This window comes from Amblyraja radiata, chromosome 11 (genome assembly GCF_010909765.2).
Source record: "Amblyraja radiata isolate CabotCenter1 chromosome 11, sAmbRad1.1.pri, whole genome shotgun sequence".
In the NCBI taxonomy this organism is placed as follows: Eukaryota; Metazoa; Chordata; class Chondrichthyes; order Rajiformes; family Rajidae; genus Amblyraja; species Amblyraja radiata.
In genome coordinates, this window is record NC_045966.1 from 64,888,172 (window position 1) to 64,907,620 (window position 19,449).

The 19,449-nt window shown below is 48.4% G+C and overlaps 1 protein-coding gene across 1 annotated transcript in view; it reads right to left on the reverse strand.

Annotated features, from left to right (window-relative positions):
• The window catches only part of LOC116978430, a 28,146-nt gene extending 10,837 nt beyond the window's left edge, over window positions 1-17,309 (reverse strand). Inside the window, exons 1-2 of the mRNA XM_033029550.1 lie at window positions 17,271-17,309; window positions 14,504-14,841 (exon numbers count right to left, since the gene is read on the reverse strand). Coding sequence (XP_032885441.1) covers window positions 14,504-14,841; window positions 17,271-17,309 — 377 coding nt within the window. The remainder of the gene's footprint in view (window positions 1-14,503; window positions 14,842-17,270) is intronic.
• Window positions 17,310-19,449: the final 2,140 nt, after the last annotated feature.

Genomic DNA, 19,449 nt, shown 5'->3' on the forward strand with positions numbered 1-19,449 from the left:
AACGCAGAATTACCAATCCATGTTCTCCAGCGATGTTGCCTGACCATCAGAGTCAAACTAGTGTTTAAGAAGGAACCGCTGATGCTGGAAAATCAAAGGTAGACAAAAATGCTGGAGAAACTCAGCGGGTGAGGCAGCATCTATGGAACGAAGGAAATAGGCAAAGTTTTGGGCCAAAACCCTTCTTCAGACTTTTTTAAACATGGCTGTGGTATCGGGTCTGGGTTAGGATGTGGTCGTAGAGTTGGAGGGAAGGGGGGATCACAGAGGGGAGGTTGTGAGAGAGGAGGTTGTTAAACTTTCTTCGGAGGGAGGAGAACTTTTTCAAAGTAGGCATACCTTGAGGAGATTTCGCAGAGTCAAACTAGTACTTTGTCCACATTTCAGATGGGCCTGCAGGGAAACAGACCACCACACGATGGTAGTATTGACCACAAATTGGACAGGCCTGCAGTGCAGCAGATCACCACATGGAGGGAGTGTTGAACATAAATCGGAGCAACCTGTTATACAAATTCACTGCACATTGGGAGTGCTGTCTACAAATTAGATATAATTGTTCTCTTTACTGCAAAATGGTTCTTTATTGTTCTGTGACGCTTTTTCTTTCCGCATAATGCACCCATTGCCAAGATGTCAATGTTGGTAAAAGCCATGAAACCAGGGAAGATTTGGGATGAAAATCAAAAGTTTCTCCAGCATCTTTGCGTATCCACTATAAACCCACTGACTCCCATGGCTATCTAGACTACTCTTCTTCCCACCCTGCTTCCTGTAAGGACTCCATCCCCTACTCCCAATTCCTCCGTCTATGCCGCATCTGCCCCCAGGATGAGGTGTCCCACACCAGGGCATCGGAAATGTCCTCATTCTTCTGGGAACGGGGGTTCCCCTCCCCTACTCTAGATGAGGCTCGCAGCAGGGTCTCTTCCATACCCCGTAACACTGCTCTCTCTCCCCATCCCCCCACTCACAACATGGGCAGAGTCCCCCTAGTCCTCACCTTTCACCCCACTAGCCGTCACATACAACATAGAAACATAGAAATTAGGTGCAGGAGTAGGCCATTTGGCCCTTCGAGCCTGCACCGCCATTCAATATGATCATGGCTGATCATCCAACTCAGTATCCCGTACCTGCCTTCTCTCCATACCCTCTGATCCCCTTAGCCACAAGGGCCACATCTAACTTCGTCTTAAATATAGCCAATGAACTGGCCTCAACTACCCTCTGTGGCAGAGAGTTCCAGAGATTCACCACTCTCAGTGTGAAAAAAGTTTTTCTCATCTCGGTTTTAAAGGATTTCCCCCTTATCCTTAAGCTGTGACCTCTTGTCCTGGACTTCCCCAACATCGGGAACAATCTTCCTGCATCTAGCCTGTCCAACCCCTTAAGAATTTTGTAAGTTTCTATAAGATCCCCTCTCAATCTCCTAAATTCTAGAGAGTATAAACCAAGTCTATCCAGTCTTTCTTCATAAGACAGTCCTGACATCTCAGGAATCAGTCTGGTGAACCTTCTCTGCACTCCCTCTATGGCAATAATGTCCTTCCTCAGATTTGGAGACCAAAACTGTACGCAATACTCCAGGTGTGGTCTCACCAAGACCATGTACAACTGCAGTAGAACCTCCCTGCTCCTATACTCAAATCCTTTTGCTATGAAAGCTAACATACCATTCGCTTTCTTCACTGCCTGCTGCACCTGCATGCCTACTTTCAATGACTCGTGTACCATGACACCCAGGTCTCACTGCATCTCCCCTTTTCCTAATCGGCCACCATTTACATAATAGTCTGCTTTCCTGTTTTTGCCACCAAAATGGATAACCTCGCATTTATCCACATTATACTGTATCTGCCAAACATTTGCCCACTCACCCAGCCTATCCAAGTCACCTTGCAGTCTCCTAGCTAACACTGCCCTCCAGCTTAGTGTCATCTGCAAACTTGGAGATATTGCCTTCAATTCCCTCATCCAGATCATTAATATATATTGTAAATAGCTTGGGTCCCAGCACTGAGCCTTGCGGTACCCCACTAGTCACTGCCCGCCATTGTGAAAAGGACCCGTTTACTCCTACTCTTTGCTTCCTGTTTGCTAGACAGTTCTCTATCCACATCAATACTGAACCCCCAATGCCGTGTGCTTTAAATTTGTATATTAATCTCTTATGTGGGACCTTGTCGAAAGCCTTCTGGAAGTCCAGATACACCACATCCACTGGTTCTCCCCTATCCACGCTACTAGTTACATCCTCGAAAAATTCTATAAGATTCGTCAGACATGATTTACCTTTCGTAAATCCATGCTGACTTTGTCCAATGATTTCACCATTTTCCAAATGTGCTGCTATCCTATCTTTAATAACTGACTCTAGCAGTTTCCCCACTACCGATGTTAGACTAACTGGTCTGTAATTCCCCGTTTTCTCTCTCCCTCCCTTCTTAAAAAGTGGGGTTACGTTTGCTACCCGCCAATCCTCAGGAACTACTCCAGAATCTAAAGAGTTTTGAAAGCTTATTACTAATGCATCCACTATTTCTGGAGCTACTTCCTTAAGTACTCTGGGATGCAGCCTATCTGGCGCTGGGGATTTATCGGCCTTTAATCCATTCAATTTACCCAACACCACTTCCCGACTAACCTGGATTTCACTCAATTCCTCCAACTCCTTTGACCCGCGGTCCCCTGCTATTTCCGGCAGATTATTTATGTCTTCCTTAGTCCTCCGTCAGTTTCATAGACATATAGTCCTCCGTCAGTTTCGCCACCTCCAACGTGACCCCACCACTCGCCACATCTTCCCATCTCCCCCCCCTGTCTGCCTTCCGCAAAGACCGCTCCCTCCGTAACTCCCTTGTCAATTATACCCTTCCCTCCTGCACCACCCCCTCCCCGGGCACTTTCCCTTGCAACCGCAAGAGATGCTACACATGTCACTTTACCTCCCCCCCTCGACTCCATTGAAGGACCCAAGCAGTCATTCCAGGTGCGACAGAGGTTCACCTGCATCTCCTCAAACCTCATCTATTGCATCCGCTGCTCTAGAAGTTAGCTGATCTACATCGGTGAGACCAATCGTAGGCTTGGCGATCGTTTCGCCGAACACCTCCACTCGGTCCGCCATAACCAACCTGACCTCCCGGTGGCTCAGCACTTCAACTCCCCCTCCCATTCCGTATCCGACCTCTCTGTCCTGGGCCTCCTCCATGGCAAGAGTGAACACCACCTGAAATTGGAGGAACAGCACCTCATGTTCCGCTTGGGGAGTCTGCATCCTGGTGGCATGAACATTGAACTCTCACAATTCTGTTAGCCCTTGCTGTATCCTTCCCTTCCCAGCTCTCCCTCAGTCCACGTGCTCCTCCTCCTCCTTTTTCCTTTTTTCTCCTCGCCCCCCCACCCCCCATCAGTCTGAAGAAGAGTTTCGGCGTGAAACGTTGCCTGTTTCCTTCGCTCCATAGATGCTGCTGCACCCGCAGAGTTTCTCCAGCATTTTTGTGTAACAAGGAACTGCAGATGCTGGTTTACAAAAAATAGACAGTGCTGGAGTAACTCAGTGGGTCAGGCAGCATCTCTGGAGAACATGGAAGGTAACGTTTCGCAGAGTGCTGGAGTAACTCAGCGGATCAGGCAGCATCTCTGCAGAACATGGATAAGGTTACGTTTCGGGTCATGACCCTTCTTCACATTGTACAAAAAGAAATACATTAAGACCAACGAAAATATGGGTGGCACAGTAGTAGAGTTACTGTCTTACAGTAGCAGAGATCTGGGTTGGATCCTGATCCCTGGTGCTGTCTGCACAGTTTGTGTGTTCTCTTTGCGACCACAGAGATTTTCTCAGGGCTTTCCTCCCACATACCAAAGATGTGTAGGTTTGCAAGTGAGTCGGCTTCTGTAAATTAATAGTTGGGGAAAGGTTGATTGCTGGTCAGCATGCTCAGTGGGCCAAAGGGCCCATTTCCATGCTATCTCTCCAAACTAGGGACTGCTGGAATGGGCTGGATTAGTAAATTGTAATTGGCTTAAAATAAAGGCGATGAATATTAAACTCTAACTTTAGCACTAATTCAACCAGGAAATATAACTAGGTCTAAACAGTGCTGGAGGTACTCAGTGGGTCAGGCACCAACTGTCTGAACACAAAGTGGATGGACAGACATTTTGGGTTAGGAATCTTCTTCCGGCTGATGGAGTAGGGCAGAGAAAGTGGGGAGAGAGAAGGGAGCAGGACAAAGCCTGGCGAGTGATAGGTGGATACAGGTGAGGGAGTGGTTGGCAGATGGATGGAATAAGTGACAAAAGGTTGGAGGTGAGAAGGAGACAAAGGTTTTCGAATAAGGAGCTGAGAGCATTGAAATGTAAAGCCAGAGGAATGGATATGGGTGCAAGGGGAAGGAGGAAAATATAAGACTCAGGGATGAGAGATGAGCGTACAGAGGGGTAGGAGCAGTGACTGAGGTTTTGGGGAAGTGTGGACACCAGGGTGGGGGTACAGGGTAAGAGGTGAATATCCATCAGTATGCTCATCTCCCTCTCGGTCTCATATTTCCCTTTTACCCCCTTCACCCCCACCCTGTCCCATTACACGCGTATACCTCCCTCAAGCTTTACATTTCACACCTCCTCTCCTTCTGAAACATTCTCACATTTACATCTCTAGCCTTTGTCACTTACTCCACAATCACCCCCTCACCTTATCCACCCATCACTCGCTAAGCTTCACCTCACCCCAACTCACTTTCCCAGCTTTCCCCCACTCTACTCTGAAGGATTCCAACCAGATACATCTATCCATTTGCTCCACTGATGCTGCCGGATCCACCAAGTTCCTCCAGCACTGTTGTTTTTGTTTAAGATTCCAACACCCTGAATTGAAAGAATGTTGAATGCAAAATAATGTATTTAGTTCAGAGATATATTGTGGAAACAGGCACTCTGGTCCACTGAGTGCACAATCCAGCAATCACCCCGTATATTAGCACTATCCTACACACTAGGGACAGTTTACTAAAACCAATTAACCTCCAAATCTGAATGTCTTTGGCATGTTGGAAGAAGCCAGAACACCTGGAGAAAACCCACACGGTCACAGGGAGAACATACAAACTCTGTACAGACAAAACATCAGGATTGAACCCAGGTTTCTGGTGATGTGAGACAGCAACTCTACCACTGTACTGCCCAATCTTTCCTCAAACACTGAAACCCAAGAGAGGGTTGAAACAGGGGCCTTATCTTAATGCCATGTCCATAAAGACCAGATCCTGATAGAGTTGACAAAGATGTACAAAAGAGTCAAATTAATACACCACAAACATTAAACTCTACTTCCCTGTAACAGGAGCCAATAACAATTAATTTAACCTGGGAACATGACTCTGTCTAAAGACAAAGTGCTGCAGGAATTCAGCCGTTCAGCACAATCTGCCTGACCACAAGTGGAATGGACAGATGACATCTCAGGTCAGGAACTTTCCTCAGACTGATGAAAGAGAGTGAAAGGAAGCAGAGGCAGGCAGGACAATGCCAGCAAGTAAATAGGTTTTACATGTGAGGCGTGATTAGCATAAAGGTGGAGTGAGTGCCAAAGGCTCAAGATGAAAGGGACAATATGCCAGATAAGGGGAGCGCTGAAATATAAAACTAGAGGGAGATATATGGGTGGAAGGGAGAGAGGGAAATATAGGGGGATTGCACGTAAGGTCATCGGGTCAAAGGGTATGACACGCGGAGCAGCTCAATCCATGTGGAGAACATGGCTGCCTCGGCATACACTGTTAACACTCCGAGCGCGTATCTTCTTACCTGTTAAAAACCGCCGAAATTGACTTTTTTTGCACTATAAATATTTGTGGGTGCTGTCATTGAAAGCGGGAAGGTATCGGTATCTTTGCTCTGAACCTGAGCACCAAGGTGTAAGAGGCCAAAGGAGCACATCCCTCGGGACAGCCCCCACTCTCCCCCCGCGGTCAACGCTGTCCGGCCACGGCCGCCCTCCGCCCCGCGTCCCCCTGTGGGCCCCACTGTGGGGACGCGGGGATGTGGGTCAGCAGCGTCCACACACGGGGCCGGGGGATGTGGGACTGAGGGGAGCGGAGCCGGGGGGAGCGGGGCCGGGACCATGGGGAGCGTGGCCGCGGCCCCAGGCAACGTCAGTTGGGGACGGTCTGCTTCCTCCACACACCCAGTCACTGACCGTGCTGCAGACACACCGACCACATCCTCCTCCCTCCCCCCCACCCCTGGCCATGGGGATAGACGGCCCGGGGTCCGCGGGTGTGCAACCAGTCTGGATGCTGGGACAGAAGAAGGGCCGGCTGTGCTGGCAGCCATAGTTAACGATAACATAGTTACAAAACCTACCTTCGGTGGCGCTGCAGATCTGTCACTGGCTGTGTGCACGACTCTGGCGCCTTTAGGGGGGAGGGGGCAGGAATACAATGCAGGTTTGTGTCGCTTGTCAGAGTGGGATTTCCTTGGGATTTTAGGCGATGAAGAAAATTCGATCGGACTTGCGTTCCCGTTTTTTTTAATATAAATCGCTGGACAATTTAATAGTTCGATTAAAGTAAAATCCGACGTCGAACGCCCTCATCGCGTTCAACATGATGGATCACAATATCAGGACAAAACAAAGGATAAGTCGTGTATTTTACACATAATCTTGCTTTTTGGGATAGCTTTAGTCTAATTTTACATTGCGAAAATGATATTTCGGCCCCATACGAATCGGTAGTGTCTTGCCTGCTGATATGGGCTTAAAATTCACGGCAACGTTGCAATCGATTGCATTCCAGAAACACCCACTCGCAAGATGATTAAGATTCTCTTATTTTTGGACAAACATGTCATAAGAGCATCTAAATCGTCTATATTTTGTGTAATTGTCTCTCCATAATCAATTTTTATTTTATTTAACCTTTATTTAACCAGGAGAAGTCTCATTGAGATTAAAAATCTCTTTTACAAGAGAGTCCTGGCCAAGACAGGCAGCAGCACAATTCCACAGTTACAGACAATAATTTAAAAAAAACAACAGAGAACATATAAATAGAGTCACAGGCAGGACATCATCAAACAATGCATGTGCAGACAGAAGAGCCCGCTTCAACATCATTAAGAAGGGATTTAAATCTGTTTATAGAAACCAGCTCCTTAAGTTTCTGTTCATTCTGCAGCTGGTTCCATGCGAAGGGAGCAGCATAACTAAATGCCCTTTTCCCCAGTTCAGTACGGACTTTAGGTACAGTTAGTAAGAACAAGTCCTCAGAGCGGAGCTGATAAGTTCCTGTGCTTTTTCGAATTACATACTTCTGCAGTATGAAGGAAGAACACCGAGGATAGTCTTATAAATAAGGATATGCCAATGATGGAGTCTGCGGGTGGACAGGGCAAACCATCCAACTTGAGCATACAAAGTGCAGTGGTGCGTGAGGGTTTTAAAATTAGTAACAAATCTCAGTGCTCCGTGGTAGACCGTGTCCAAAGACTGTAGGCATTTTGAAGATGCATTCATATATAAAACATCACCATAGTCCAACACAGACATAAACGTTGCAGCAACAAGTCTTTTTTTGGCTTCAAAAGAAAAACAAGATTTGTTTCTAAAGTAAAAACCTAATTTTATCTTTAGTTTTTTCATAAATTGCTGGATATGAGGTTTAAAAGAGAGAGAATCGTCAATTATAATTCCCAGATATTTATATTGAGACACAGATTCAACCACAGAGCCCTGCAAAGTGGTGATAGGAGGGAGGTCCGAGGGCTTTGATTTAGCTTTAGTGAACAGCATGAGCTTTGTCTTGTCAGCATTTAAAACAAGTTTTAAATCACACAAGTTACGTTGCACAGTGTTAAAAGCAGTTTGGAGCTGACAGAGAGCCTGATTTGGGGTAGACGCAGAGCAATATATCACTGTGTCGTCAGCATAAAAGTGAAAATTTGCGTTCGGAGCTTTATGATCCAGACTATTAATATAAATAGTAAATAATAAAGGTCCTAGAACCGATCCCTGTGGCACACCCTTGGATACATTAAGAGAGCTAGAAGTAATACCTACTGCTCGCACACACTGGGATCTGCCTGATAGATAGTTTTTAAACTAACAGACAGCTTGATCAGACAAACCGATGCTGCATAGTCTTTGTAACAATAAGGCATGATCCACAGTATCGAAAGCCTTTGATAGGTCAACGAAAAGGGCTGCACAGTGTTGCTTATTGTCTAAAAATTCAATAAAATCATTTACTACTTTTAAAGCAGCTGTTGACGTACTATATTTTTTCCTAAAACCAGATTGAAATTCAGATAAAATACTGTTTGTTGATAAAAAGTCCTTCAGTTGTTGGTTTACAATGGATTCCAGCACCTTAATTAAAACAGACAGTTTGGAGATGGGCCTATAGTTGTTTAGCACAGTGGGGTCCCCCCTTTTAACAGTGGGAGTACAAAGGCAGATTTCCAAATAAGGGGAATTTCGTTTGTCTCCAGGGATAGATTAAAAAGATAAGTCAGAGGCAATGCAATAAAATCAGCGGCTAACTTTAGGAAGTAAGGCTCAAGGTTGTCTGGACCTGCTGATTTTTTTGTGTCTAAACATCTCAGGGCCTTATGCACCTCTGAAAGTGTAACAGCGTCAAAAGTAAAGGCTTGTCCCTCAAAAAAACAACTACTATCAGAGCAAGCAGAGGAAGCAGAGGAGCCTTGAGCTGTGTTTTGAGAGTTGAAAAGTGAACCAGAGGCAATGAAATGCTCATTAAAACAACCAAGCATGTCAGCCTTTTCATAAATTTGGGTAGTCTTTGACAATGCATGGAGGTAGCTCAATAACATTTTTATTTCCAGTTATTGATTTAATGGTTTTCCAGAATTTCAACGGATTGTTTAGGTTATTTGAAGTTTCAGTAAGGAAATTATCAGCTTTGGCTTTTCTAATTGCAACTGTGCTTGCATTTCGCAGCTGCCTAAAGAGCAACCAGTCTGATCCAAGACCAGTACTCCTGGCTTTAGACCATGCCACATTGCGCTCATGGAGTAAAATGGATAACTCTGACGTGAACCATGCATTATCCCTGCCCCTTATTCTATACTTCCTAAAAGGAGCGTGCTTGTTAACAATTTCAATAAAACCATCATAAAAGAATTTCCAGGCATTTTCAACATCAGGAATTACATTAATTTTCTCCCAGCCAAAGAGAAACAGGTCATGAAAAAATGCTTGTTCCACAAAATGTTTCATGTCCCGCTTTATGATGACACGCGGTTTGGTTTTAGGAACTTTTGTATTTCTTACTGTTGCAATGACACAGTGGTCACTGATGTCATTTGCAAAAACAGAAGCAGCAGAATATTTATGAGGAACATTAGTTAAGATAAGATCAATTAACAAAGATTTTTCCGGACATTTCAGATTAGGTCTAGTAGGACTGTCAACAATCTGAAAGAAATTAAACGAATCACAAAATGCTTTAAAATCATCTGATGCTGGTAGCAGCCAGTTCCAATTTAGGTCACCAATAAGGACAATTTCATTAAAGTTCAACCCGGATAAAAGCTCCATTAAAGATGATAAGGTGCAGCTGATAGCTGAAGGTGGCCTATAGCAACCGACGACAGTGATGTGGTGAGTTTTTGAGATTTCCATGTCAAGAGCCAGAAGTTCAAATTGCTTACTCACTGATGTAGAGAGACGGATCTTCACATGAAACTTAGATTTGACATAGACTGCGACCCCTCCGCCCTTCTTGGGTCGGTCAGTCCTATACACATTGTAGCCGTCAATGTTGATATCCTTGTTTAAAACTGCTTTGTTTAGCCAAGTTTCAGATATGACAATAACATCAGCATCAGTTGAATGAGCCCAGATACGAATCATATCCATTTTAGCAATCATACTGCGCACATTCAAATGGATGAAACCAAGTCCAGACCTTGATTCAAATTCAGCAGGGGTGTTAAAATTAACAGCAGACTCAGCAGAGCCTGGGCCTGGGTTAGGTTGAACATTCCCTGAAATCATATTTGTAAAACAAACAGACACAGTTAGAGACAGGAGGAGACGTGTGCTGCCATCTTGGATTCTTGCCACAGAAGATGTCGAGACGGTGCAGGTTTGGAATTCCTCCCACACCACACGAAAGCCAGACCGGCCCGGTCAGCACCTGCGAGGTTGTAAGGGGGGGGGGGGGGGCTGTTCTGGATGCAGGTGTCAAAGTCCAGAAAGATTTTCTCCCCCCTTTTGGTGCGCTAGTTTCATGGCAGGTTGCCAGCCACAGTTGTGGGAGCTCGGCAGTCAGTTGATAAGACTGCTCGCAGTCCCAAAACAAGCAGAAACTTTTAAAATAAATGTCTGCAGCGTCGCAGCGATACTCCAAGATGTTTAAAGGCTCCGAAGTCCAAAAAATATGTTTAAATTCACTCACTTTTGTGTCTGGACGGGAGCTCCGCAATACCACACCTCTCTGCTGCCCCACCTTTCTTCAATAATTTTATACTAAATATCCACAACAGTTTTAGTCACATGAATTGTGCAAAAAATAATACTTTTGATCATATTGAGAGTGGATGTTTCTAGATTAATTGATGGGAATTAAACATTAAATTCCTTCCATTTGGCATTTAAGTTCATGACAGTGAGATTTGAAAATCATGTTGTATTGTGAATTCTTGTGTGAATGGGATTAGTTTGTCATTTGGATACTTAGGCTATTTAAAAAAATTAGCCTTTTCTTAAGAAATGGATAGATGTTTAGATCTAGTACTTGAATTTAGATGAATTGATTAGATGAATTTGATTTGATGAAACTGATGAGTATGATTTTTTTGTTGGGTATTTACTATTTGTTTTAGCGTTTAACTTTATCATTTCTCCCTTTTTTTCTAAAACTGCAAATAAGAACTTGTTTCTGTTATTGCTGTTCCTTTACATTTAAACAGATGTCTCCAAAGAAGAAATGCAAAATTGTCAATCCAAATGCCCAGCAAAAGAAACCGATTTAGCCAGCATTCGCAGAGATTATCAGAATTTGGACTACTCCAAATGTGATGATCTGCAGCACATTCTTAATGTCATGCGTGGTTTGAAGAGCAAAAATTTGTAGTTTACAATGCTAAAATTGAAAAGTTGAGGAAAAACAAGGTGTACAGAATTGCTTATGGGTTACAAACTGAGCAGTATGATGATGCTACTGATTATGATATGCCAATGTACCAGCTAGCAACTGATCTTCATAAAAACTTGGTCTATTGCTAGAAATTGTAATATATGTACCTATCTGTTACAGACTTACAGCATATAATACAATAATATTAAAGTTCTGATCTTGAGCATATCACATTTTTGAATTTTCAAGGCAGTCTGGGTGATAATTACTATTTCCTTCACAAGGGTCAATTTTGTAATTAGCTACATTTAGGTAACTAGCTAATTATATGCTTTAATTTCAGGTCATTTTTAATGTTTTAATAAAGTTTTATTTTAATGTCGATCGTTTCACTGTTTATTTGGTCAAATTATTTAAACAATGAGTGAATTACTTATGATAATGGCGTGCTGGTGAATGACAGTGCGACAGTCCATACGCACACTTCAATGCACGCACACACACATACATGCACACATACATCCACGCATCCACACATACACACATTCATCCGCATGCAGACATACATGCACACATCCATCGACATATACATACACACACACACACATTCATCCACACGCAGAGGTTCCTCACTCCCCTCTATTGAGTCTATCCAGAGCAAGCGATGTCTGCGAAGGGCGCGCAGCATCGTCAAGGACTGCTCCCACCCCAGCCACAGAATGTTCACCCACATCCCATCCGGGAGGCGCTATAGCTTTCTCCGTTGCCGGACTAGCAGGTTCAGGAACAGCTTCTTCCCTGCGGCTATTACACAACTTAACTCTGCACCCTGGTGATTGCCAGTCACGCCCCCCGGACACTCCTTCCCCCAGAAAAATTGCACTACTGCTACTGTATGTACATAAATATATTTTACTGCTCCATTATTCTATGTTCGCTCTTATGGGTGAGATGCTAACTGCATTGCGTTGTCTCTGTACTGTACACTGCACAATGACAATAAAGTTTGAATCTGAATCTGAATCTGACACATCCACGCACACATCCATCCATCTACACATACATCTACACATCTACAGATACACGTCTGACAGGTATACACAGACACACACACAAACTACAGATACTCAAACAATACAACACTTTAGGGTTCTTTTAGGTTAAAGCTAATAGCCCTCATTTGCAAAGGCACCATGAGGTGTATCTAACATAAATATAGGCTCATTGTAGCTTAAAATGAATACTCATCGAGTAAACATCAGAGCATTCGATTCTTGGTCAGGATGTGACATTTACATCAGAAATAAGACTTTACTCTTACAGGTCTGCCCCCAGCCTAGCACTGCCCCAGTCCCACTATGGCTGTGACCCCCACTCTGCACACTGGCAGTCAGTGGGGTTCAGTAAACGGGGGAGCCCAGAGGATCTGTCCTGACCCTTTAATTAGGCAGGTTCATGAGCCCTTAAAACCTGGGACCTCTGCAGCAGTCTCATTCATTTTCCTATTAAACCGACAGGAAGATGCCTTGCAGGTCTGGCCCCCAGCCTGGCACTGCCCCAGTCCCACTATGGCCATGACCCCCACTCTGCACACTGGCAGTCAGTGGGGTTCAGTCAAGGGAGGAACCCACAAGAACTGCCCTCACCCATTAATTAGGCTGGTTCAGGAGCCAGACCTCTGCAACAGTCTCATTGAAAAGACACAATCACAATTATATTTGTGATATTATTTTCATATAATATAATGATACTTAATTACATATGATTACAGTCATATTTACAAGTCATATATATAGGTATAATAATATATAATTTAAATGGACTGCAAAACGGAAATAGGCTCCCCATGCTGTAATATGGGTATTGGCCACTAGATCGCGCTTACTTTCCAGATCTCATTTTCTACTTAGTTTAATTAATTAATGTGCAACTTTTGGCACTGACGAGTTATAACTTCCTTCTCAATTATATTTTATCTAAATCTGTGGAAAATATTATGTAGTTCCGCGATATGGGTCACGAAAATGGATTTCTATACACATTTTTGATGCTCGGCCCACAGCCTAAATGGAAAAACAATAGAGAACAAGATGCTAATATCCGAGTATGATAATGGCCATAACTTTGTTAGTACTGAAGATATGAAAGTGAATTAGGTGTCAAATTATACTTCTTTTTATGTTTTATTTGATGGGATAAATTACAGGCTTGATGTTTAAAATCTCAAAATGTTCTAACATTCCTACATAGCAAATGCTTACCTGCAGTTCACCGTGTATACTCCAGTTGGCTTCACCGCATGTACTCCAGTTGGCGCTGCGTGGCAACAGTACGGGTGACGGGTTGTGCAACCTCCCTGAGGGACTGGTGTTTGAGAGATGAGTGTAGAGAGGAAGGGAAAGGACCAGCGTTAGTTAGTGAGTGAGTGAGGTGGGGAATGTGAGGACGGGGGGAGGGGGAGTGAAGGGAAGGATGTTCTTCTCCATCTTCTTGTCCCATATTTCCCTTTGACCTTCCCACCCACCTCCCTGTGGCTTTACATTCCCCAGCTCGTCCTGATCCAACAAGTTTCATCACTTTCACCTTCATCTTTGTCACTGACCTCGGCCCTCGCTTTCCCTCCTCCCGCATGACAGAGCTGAGCCGCCCGGAGCTCCCCCCCCCCCCCCCCCCCATCGTCAGCCCCGCCCCCCTCCACCCCAGTGTCAGCATCAGCTCCGCCCTCCCAGCATCAGCCCCGCTCCCCAGCATCAGCCACCCCCCGCATCAGCCCCGCCCCCCCCAGCATCAGCTCCGCTCCCCCCAGCATCAGCTCCGCTCCCCCCAGCATCAGCCCCGCCCCCCCAGCCCCAGCATCAGCCCCCCCATCATCAGCCCCGCCCCCCCCCATCAGCCCCCCCCCCCCCCCGCATCAGCCCCGCCTCCCCAGCATCAGCCCCGCATCCCCCCAGCATCAGCATCAGCCCCGCCCCCCCCCCCAGCATCAGCCCCGCCCCCCCGGCCCCAGCATCAGCGCCCCCCCCCCCCCCCCCCGCATCAGCCCCGCCTCCCCAGCATCCCCCCAGCATCAGCATCGCCCCCCCGGGCATCAGCCCCCCCCCCCCAGCATCAGCTCCGCCCCCCCCGGCCCCAGCATCAGCCCCGCCCACCCCCCTCCCCGCGTCAGCCCCGCCCCCCAGCAGCAGCCCCGCCCCCGCAGCGTCAGCCCCGCCCCCCGGCCTCAACGTCACCGCCGCCCATCGCCCTGGTAGCGGCCGGACCGTCAGCTCCCGACTCCCCGCCCCCGGCCGCTGCTCAAGGCGTCTCCACCCGGTAGAGCGGGGCCTCCCTGGGGCGGCTGCTGCCCGCCCGCCCGCCGGCCCAACACGTCCTTCTGCCCCTCACTCACTCACCGGCGCCGCCGATGTCGACGATCCCCGGCCGCTGCTGCCCGTCCGTCCGCTCGGCCCAGCATCGGGGTGGAGGAGCCTCGGCCGCTCGTCAGCCGGCGCTCGGTCGATGGGTCGATGCCGCCACAGGTCGATTCCCCGGCAGTTTCCAGTCTCCTCCGGAGGACGGAGGGAGGGAGGGAGGGCGCGGCCCCGGCGCCGGTGGGTGGAGCCAGTCCCAACCTGCAGCGGTGGATGGGTGGGGCGAGGCCCGTCCTGGCCTCAGCCCGCCGACAAAATGGCCGCCGCGGCCCCCTGTCACATGACCGCAGTGGCACTGCAAAAATGGCCGCCGCGGCCTCCTGTCACATGACCGCAGTGGCTGCAAAAATGGCCGCCTCTTTGGGACTACAAATATGGCCGCCGCGGCCTCCTGTCACATGGCCGCAACCGGCACTATAAAAATGGCCGCCGTCAGCAACGCCACCTACCGGCTGGATGTTGTCCCTGCAGCCAGACCGCCGTCAACAGCGCCATCTCTGGTTGTTTGGTATCACTACAGCCTCCAGTTTCAAGCACAGCTTCTTATCCTCAGTTCCACTGAGTCCTCCCCATCCCCCTTTAACTATGTGACCCCTGCTCTTCCCCACCCACACCACAGCCCTCTCACCCCCTGACCACCCCCCACCACACGTTGCTTCGTCCCCAGTCCACCCACCTGCCTTCCTCCGGCCCCAACCCCCATCCCTGCTGGGTGTTCATCATCCCCCCGACCTCCCCCCTCCCACACTGAACGGTCTGTCCTCAGCAGAGGTCACACCTTTGTCCCCACCTCAATGAGTTCGGCGCCCACCACGACTTGTAGCTCTTCTACCGTCGCCTCCGCCTCACAGCGTTCTTCCATGGGAAGGAGTCCTCGCCCCATTCGAACTCATTTTCACATACCTTGACTCCATCCTATCCCCCTTGGTCAAATTCTTCCCCACCTATGCTCAAGACACTCTGTCGTCTCCGCACATTCCATTCTCTCGGCCCCCATCCCCTCATCTTAACCATGGATGTCCTGTCACTCTACACCTCCATCCCCCACCAGGATGGTCTCAAAGCCCTCCGGTTCTTCCTCAACCAGAGAAGCAACCTATACCCGGCCACTGACACTCTCCTCCGCTTAGCGGGTCCTTACCCCCAATAACTTGACGTTTGACTCCTCGCATTTCCTCCAAATACAAGGCGTGGCTATGGGCACACACATGTCGAACAATCCTTGTTCAATACATACCAGGGCCCCATCCCCGACCTCTACCTCCGTTACATCGACGACTGCTTTGGTGCCACCTCCTGCACCCACACACAACTGACTAACTTCATCCACTTCACCACTAACTTCCATCCGGCACTCAAATACACCTGGACCAATTCCGACACTTCCCTACCATTCCTTGACCTCACTATCTCCGTCGCAGGTGATAGACATCTGACCGACATCCAATATAAACCTACTGACTCCCATGGCTATCTGGACTACACTTCTTCCCACCCTGCTTCCTGTAAGGACTCCAACCCCTACTCCCAATTCCTCTGTCTACGGCGCATCTGCTCCCAGGATGAGGTGTTCCACACCAGGGCATCTGAAATGTCCTAATTCTTCAGGGAACGGGATTCCCCTCCTCCACCATAGATGAGGCTCGCACCAGGGTCTCTTCCATACCCCGCAACACTGCTCTCTCTCCCCATCCCCCCACTCGCAACAAGGGCAGAGTGCCCCTGGTCCTCACCTTTCACCCTACCGGCCGTCACATACAACAAGTTCGTCTGAAGAATGGTTTTGGCCCGAAACGTCGCCTATTTCCTTCGCTCCATAGATGCTGCTGCACCCGCTGAGTTTCCCCAGCAATTTTATGTACCTTCGATATTCCAGCATCTGCAGTTCCCTTTTGAACAAGTTATCCTCCGTCAGTTTTGCCACCTCCAACGTGACCCCACCACTCGACACATCTTCCCATCTCCCCCCATGTCTGCGTTCCGCAAAGACCGCTCCCTCAGTAACTCCCTTGTCAATTCTTCCCTTCCCTCCCGTACCACCCTCTCCCCGGGCACTTTCCGTTGCAACCGCAAGAGATGCAACACTTGTCCCTTCACCTCCCCGCTTGACTCCATTCAAGGACCCAAGCAGTCGTTCCAGGTGCGACAGAGGTTCACCTGCATCTCCTCCAACCTCATCTATTGCATCCGCTGCTCTAGATGTCAGCTCATCTACATCGGTAAGACCAAGCGGAGGCTTGCCGATCGTTTCGCCAATTACCTCCGCTCGGTCCGCAATAACCAACCTGACTTCCCGGTGGCTCAGCACTTCAACTCCCCCTCCCATTCCGTATCCGACCTCTCTATCCTGGGTCTCCTCCATGACCAGAGCAAGCAACACCGAAATTGGAGGAACAGCACCTCATATTCCGCTTGGGGAGTCTGCATCCTCCCCCGACGCATGTGGCAAGGCATCCAGGCCATCACGGACTATAGACCCACCAACACCACCCCCACATCCAGCGATGCCTCCTTCCTTTAACCACTTCTATGGCCGCTTCGACAGGGACAATCTAGAGACAGCCATCAAGGTTGTGCTCCCTGCTGATCACCAACCCCTCACACTCACCCCCTACGACGTGTACGTGGCACTGAGTAGGGCTAATGCACGTAAGGCTGCTGGTCCTGACGGCATCCTCGGGCGCGTCCTCTGGGCCTGTGCTGCGCAGCTGACAGACGTCTGGACTGACATCTTCAACCTGTCACTTGCCCAAGCAATTGTCCCCACTCGCCTTAAAACCACCTCCATCGTGCCGGAGCCAAAACACTCCACTGCGGCAAGCCTCAACTACTTCCGCCCAGTTGCACTTACTCCCATCATCAGCAAGTGCTTCGAGAGGCTGGTCCTGGCACACCTCAAAGTCTGCCTACCCCCCACATTGGATCCCTATCAGTTTGCCTACCGCAAGAACAGGAGTATGGAGGATGCCATCTCAACGGCACTTCACTCCGCCCTCTCCCACCTCGACAACAGAGACACTTACGTAAGAATGCTGTTCATCGATTACAGCTCAGCATTCAACACCATTATACCCTCTAAACTGATCACCAAACTCGGTAACCTGGGCATCGACCCCTCCCTCTACAACTGGATACTGGACTTTCTAACCAACAGACCCCAGTCTGTTAGGTTAGACAAGCACACCTCTTCAACCCTCACAGGGCTGTGTGCTGTGCCCCCTCCTCTACTCTCTCTTCACCTACGACTGCACACCTGTACATGGTACTAACACCATCATCAAGTATGCAGATGATACAACGGTGATTGGCCTCATCAGCAACAACGATGAGTCGGCCTATAGGGAGGAGGTCCAGCTCTTAGCAGCATGGTGCGCTGACAACAACCTGGCCCTTAAATCCAAGAAGACCAAGAAGCTCATTGTAGACTTCAGGAAGTCCAGGGGCGGCACGCACACCCCCATCCACATCAACGGGACGGAGGTGGAACGTGTTTCCAGCTTCAGGTTCCTGGGGGTCAACATCTCCAATGACCTCTCATGGACCCACAATACCTCAACTCTGGTCAAGAAGGCTCACCGGTGTCTCTTCTTCCTGAGGAGAATGAAGAAGGTCCATCTGCCTCCTCAGATCCTGGTGAACTTCTACCGCTGCACCATCGCGAGCATCCTTACCAACTGTATCACAGTATGGTATGGCAACTGCTCTGTCTCCGACCGGAAAGCATTGCAGAGGGTGGTGAAAATTGCCCAACGCATCACCGGTTCCTCGCTCCCCTCCATTGAGTCTGTCCAAAGCAAGCGTTGTCTGCGAAGGGCGCTCAGCATCGCCAAGGACTGCTCTCAACCCAACCATGGACTGTTTACCCTCCTACTATCCGGGAGGCGCTACAGGTCTCTCCGTTGCCGGACCAGCAGGTCCAGGACCAGCTTCTTCCCTGCAGCTGTCACACTACTCAACAATGTACCTCGGTGACTGCCAATCACCCCCCCCCCCCCCACACCCCCCGGACACTCCTCCCACAGGAAAAACACTTGTCTGTATGCATATAAATAGCTTTATTTATTGAAATCATATTCTATGTCGCTCTTCCAGGGAGGTGCTAACTGCATTTCATTGTCTCTGTACTGTACACTGACAATGACAATTAAAGTTGAATCTGGAATCTGAATCTGATCCTGCGGGGCATGAACATTGAATTCTCCCAATTCTGTTAGCCCTTGCTGTCTCCTTCCCTTCCTCAGCCCTCGGGCTGTCTCCTCCCATCCCTCAGCCCTCGGCTCCTCCTCCTTTTTCCTATCTTCTCCCCGCCACCCCCCATCAGTCTGAAGAAGGGTTTCGGCCCGAAACGTTGCCTATTTCCTTCGCTCCATAGATGCTGCTGCACCCGCTGAGTTTCTCCAGCATTTTTGTGTATCTTCTTCTTATCCTCCATTGGACTGTTGGAACTTTGGTTTCCTGTCCTACCCGGCTTGATTTGAACCACAGAACTTTCAGCACATGACCACTTTGGACATTGATGTATCTGTGCAGTTTGCTCACTGTAGTTTGTTTTATTTCATTGTATAGTGTAATCACCCAGCTTAATATTGCTATTAGTTTCTTCTTGTTGTATTTGCATTGTTGCCGACGTTTTTCTCAGGACACGTTCCCCTGCTGGTCGGCGTGACTGGTCTGTACCTCGTCTGTCCTGCAGCTTTTGCGTTGGTCTCCTTGCACCCCTCGGCATACCTCGGGATGGCCCACAGCCAGAGCGTTGACTGCGCCTGCGGGCCCCACTATCCCGACCCACAGCCGGGTTGCACCCGACCCACAACAAGAGCCGCCCTCGACCGTGCTTGTGCACCTTCCGGTAGGTGAGTATACTCCAGCCCTTTTTGACGTCTGCCCTCACCGTCTGCCTGTAAGTTTACGAGTCAGGCTGCCGCGTT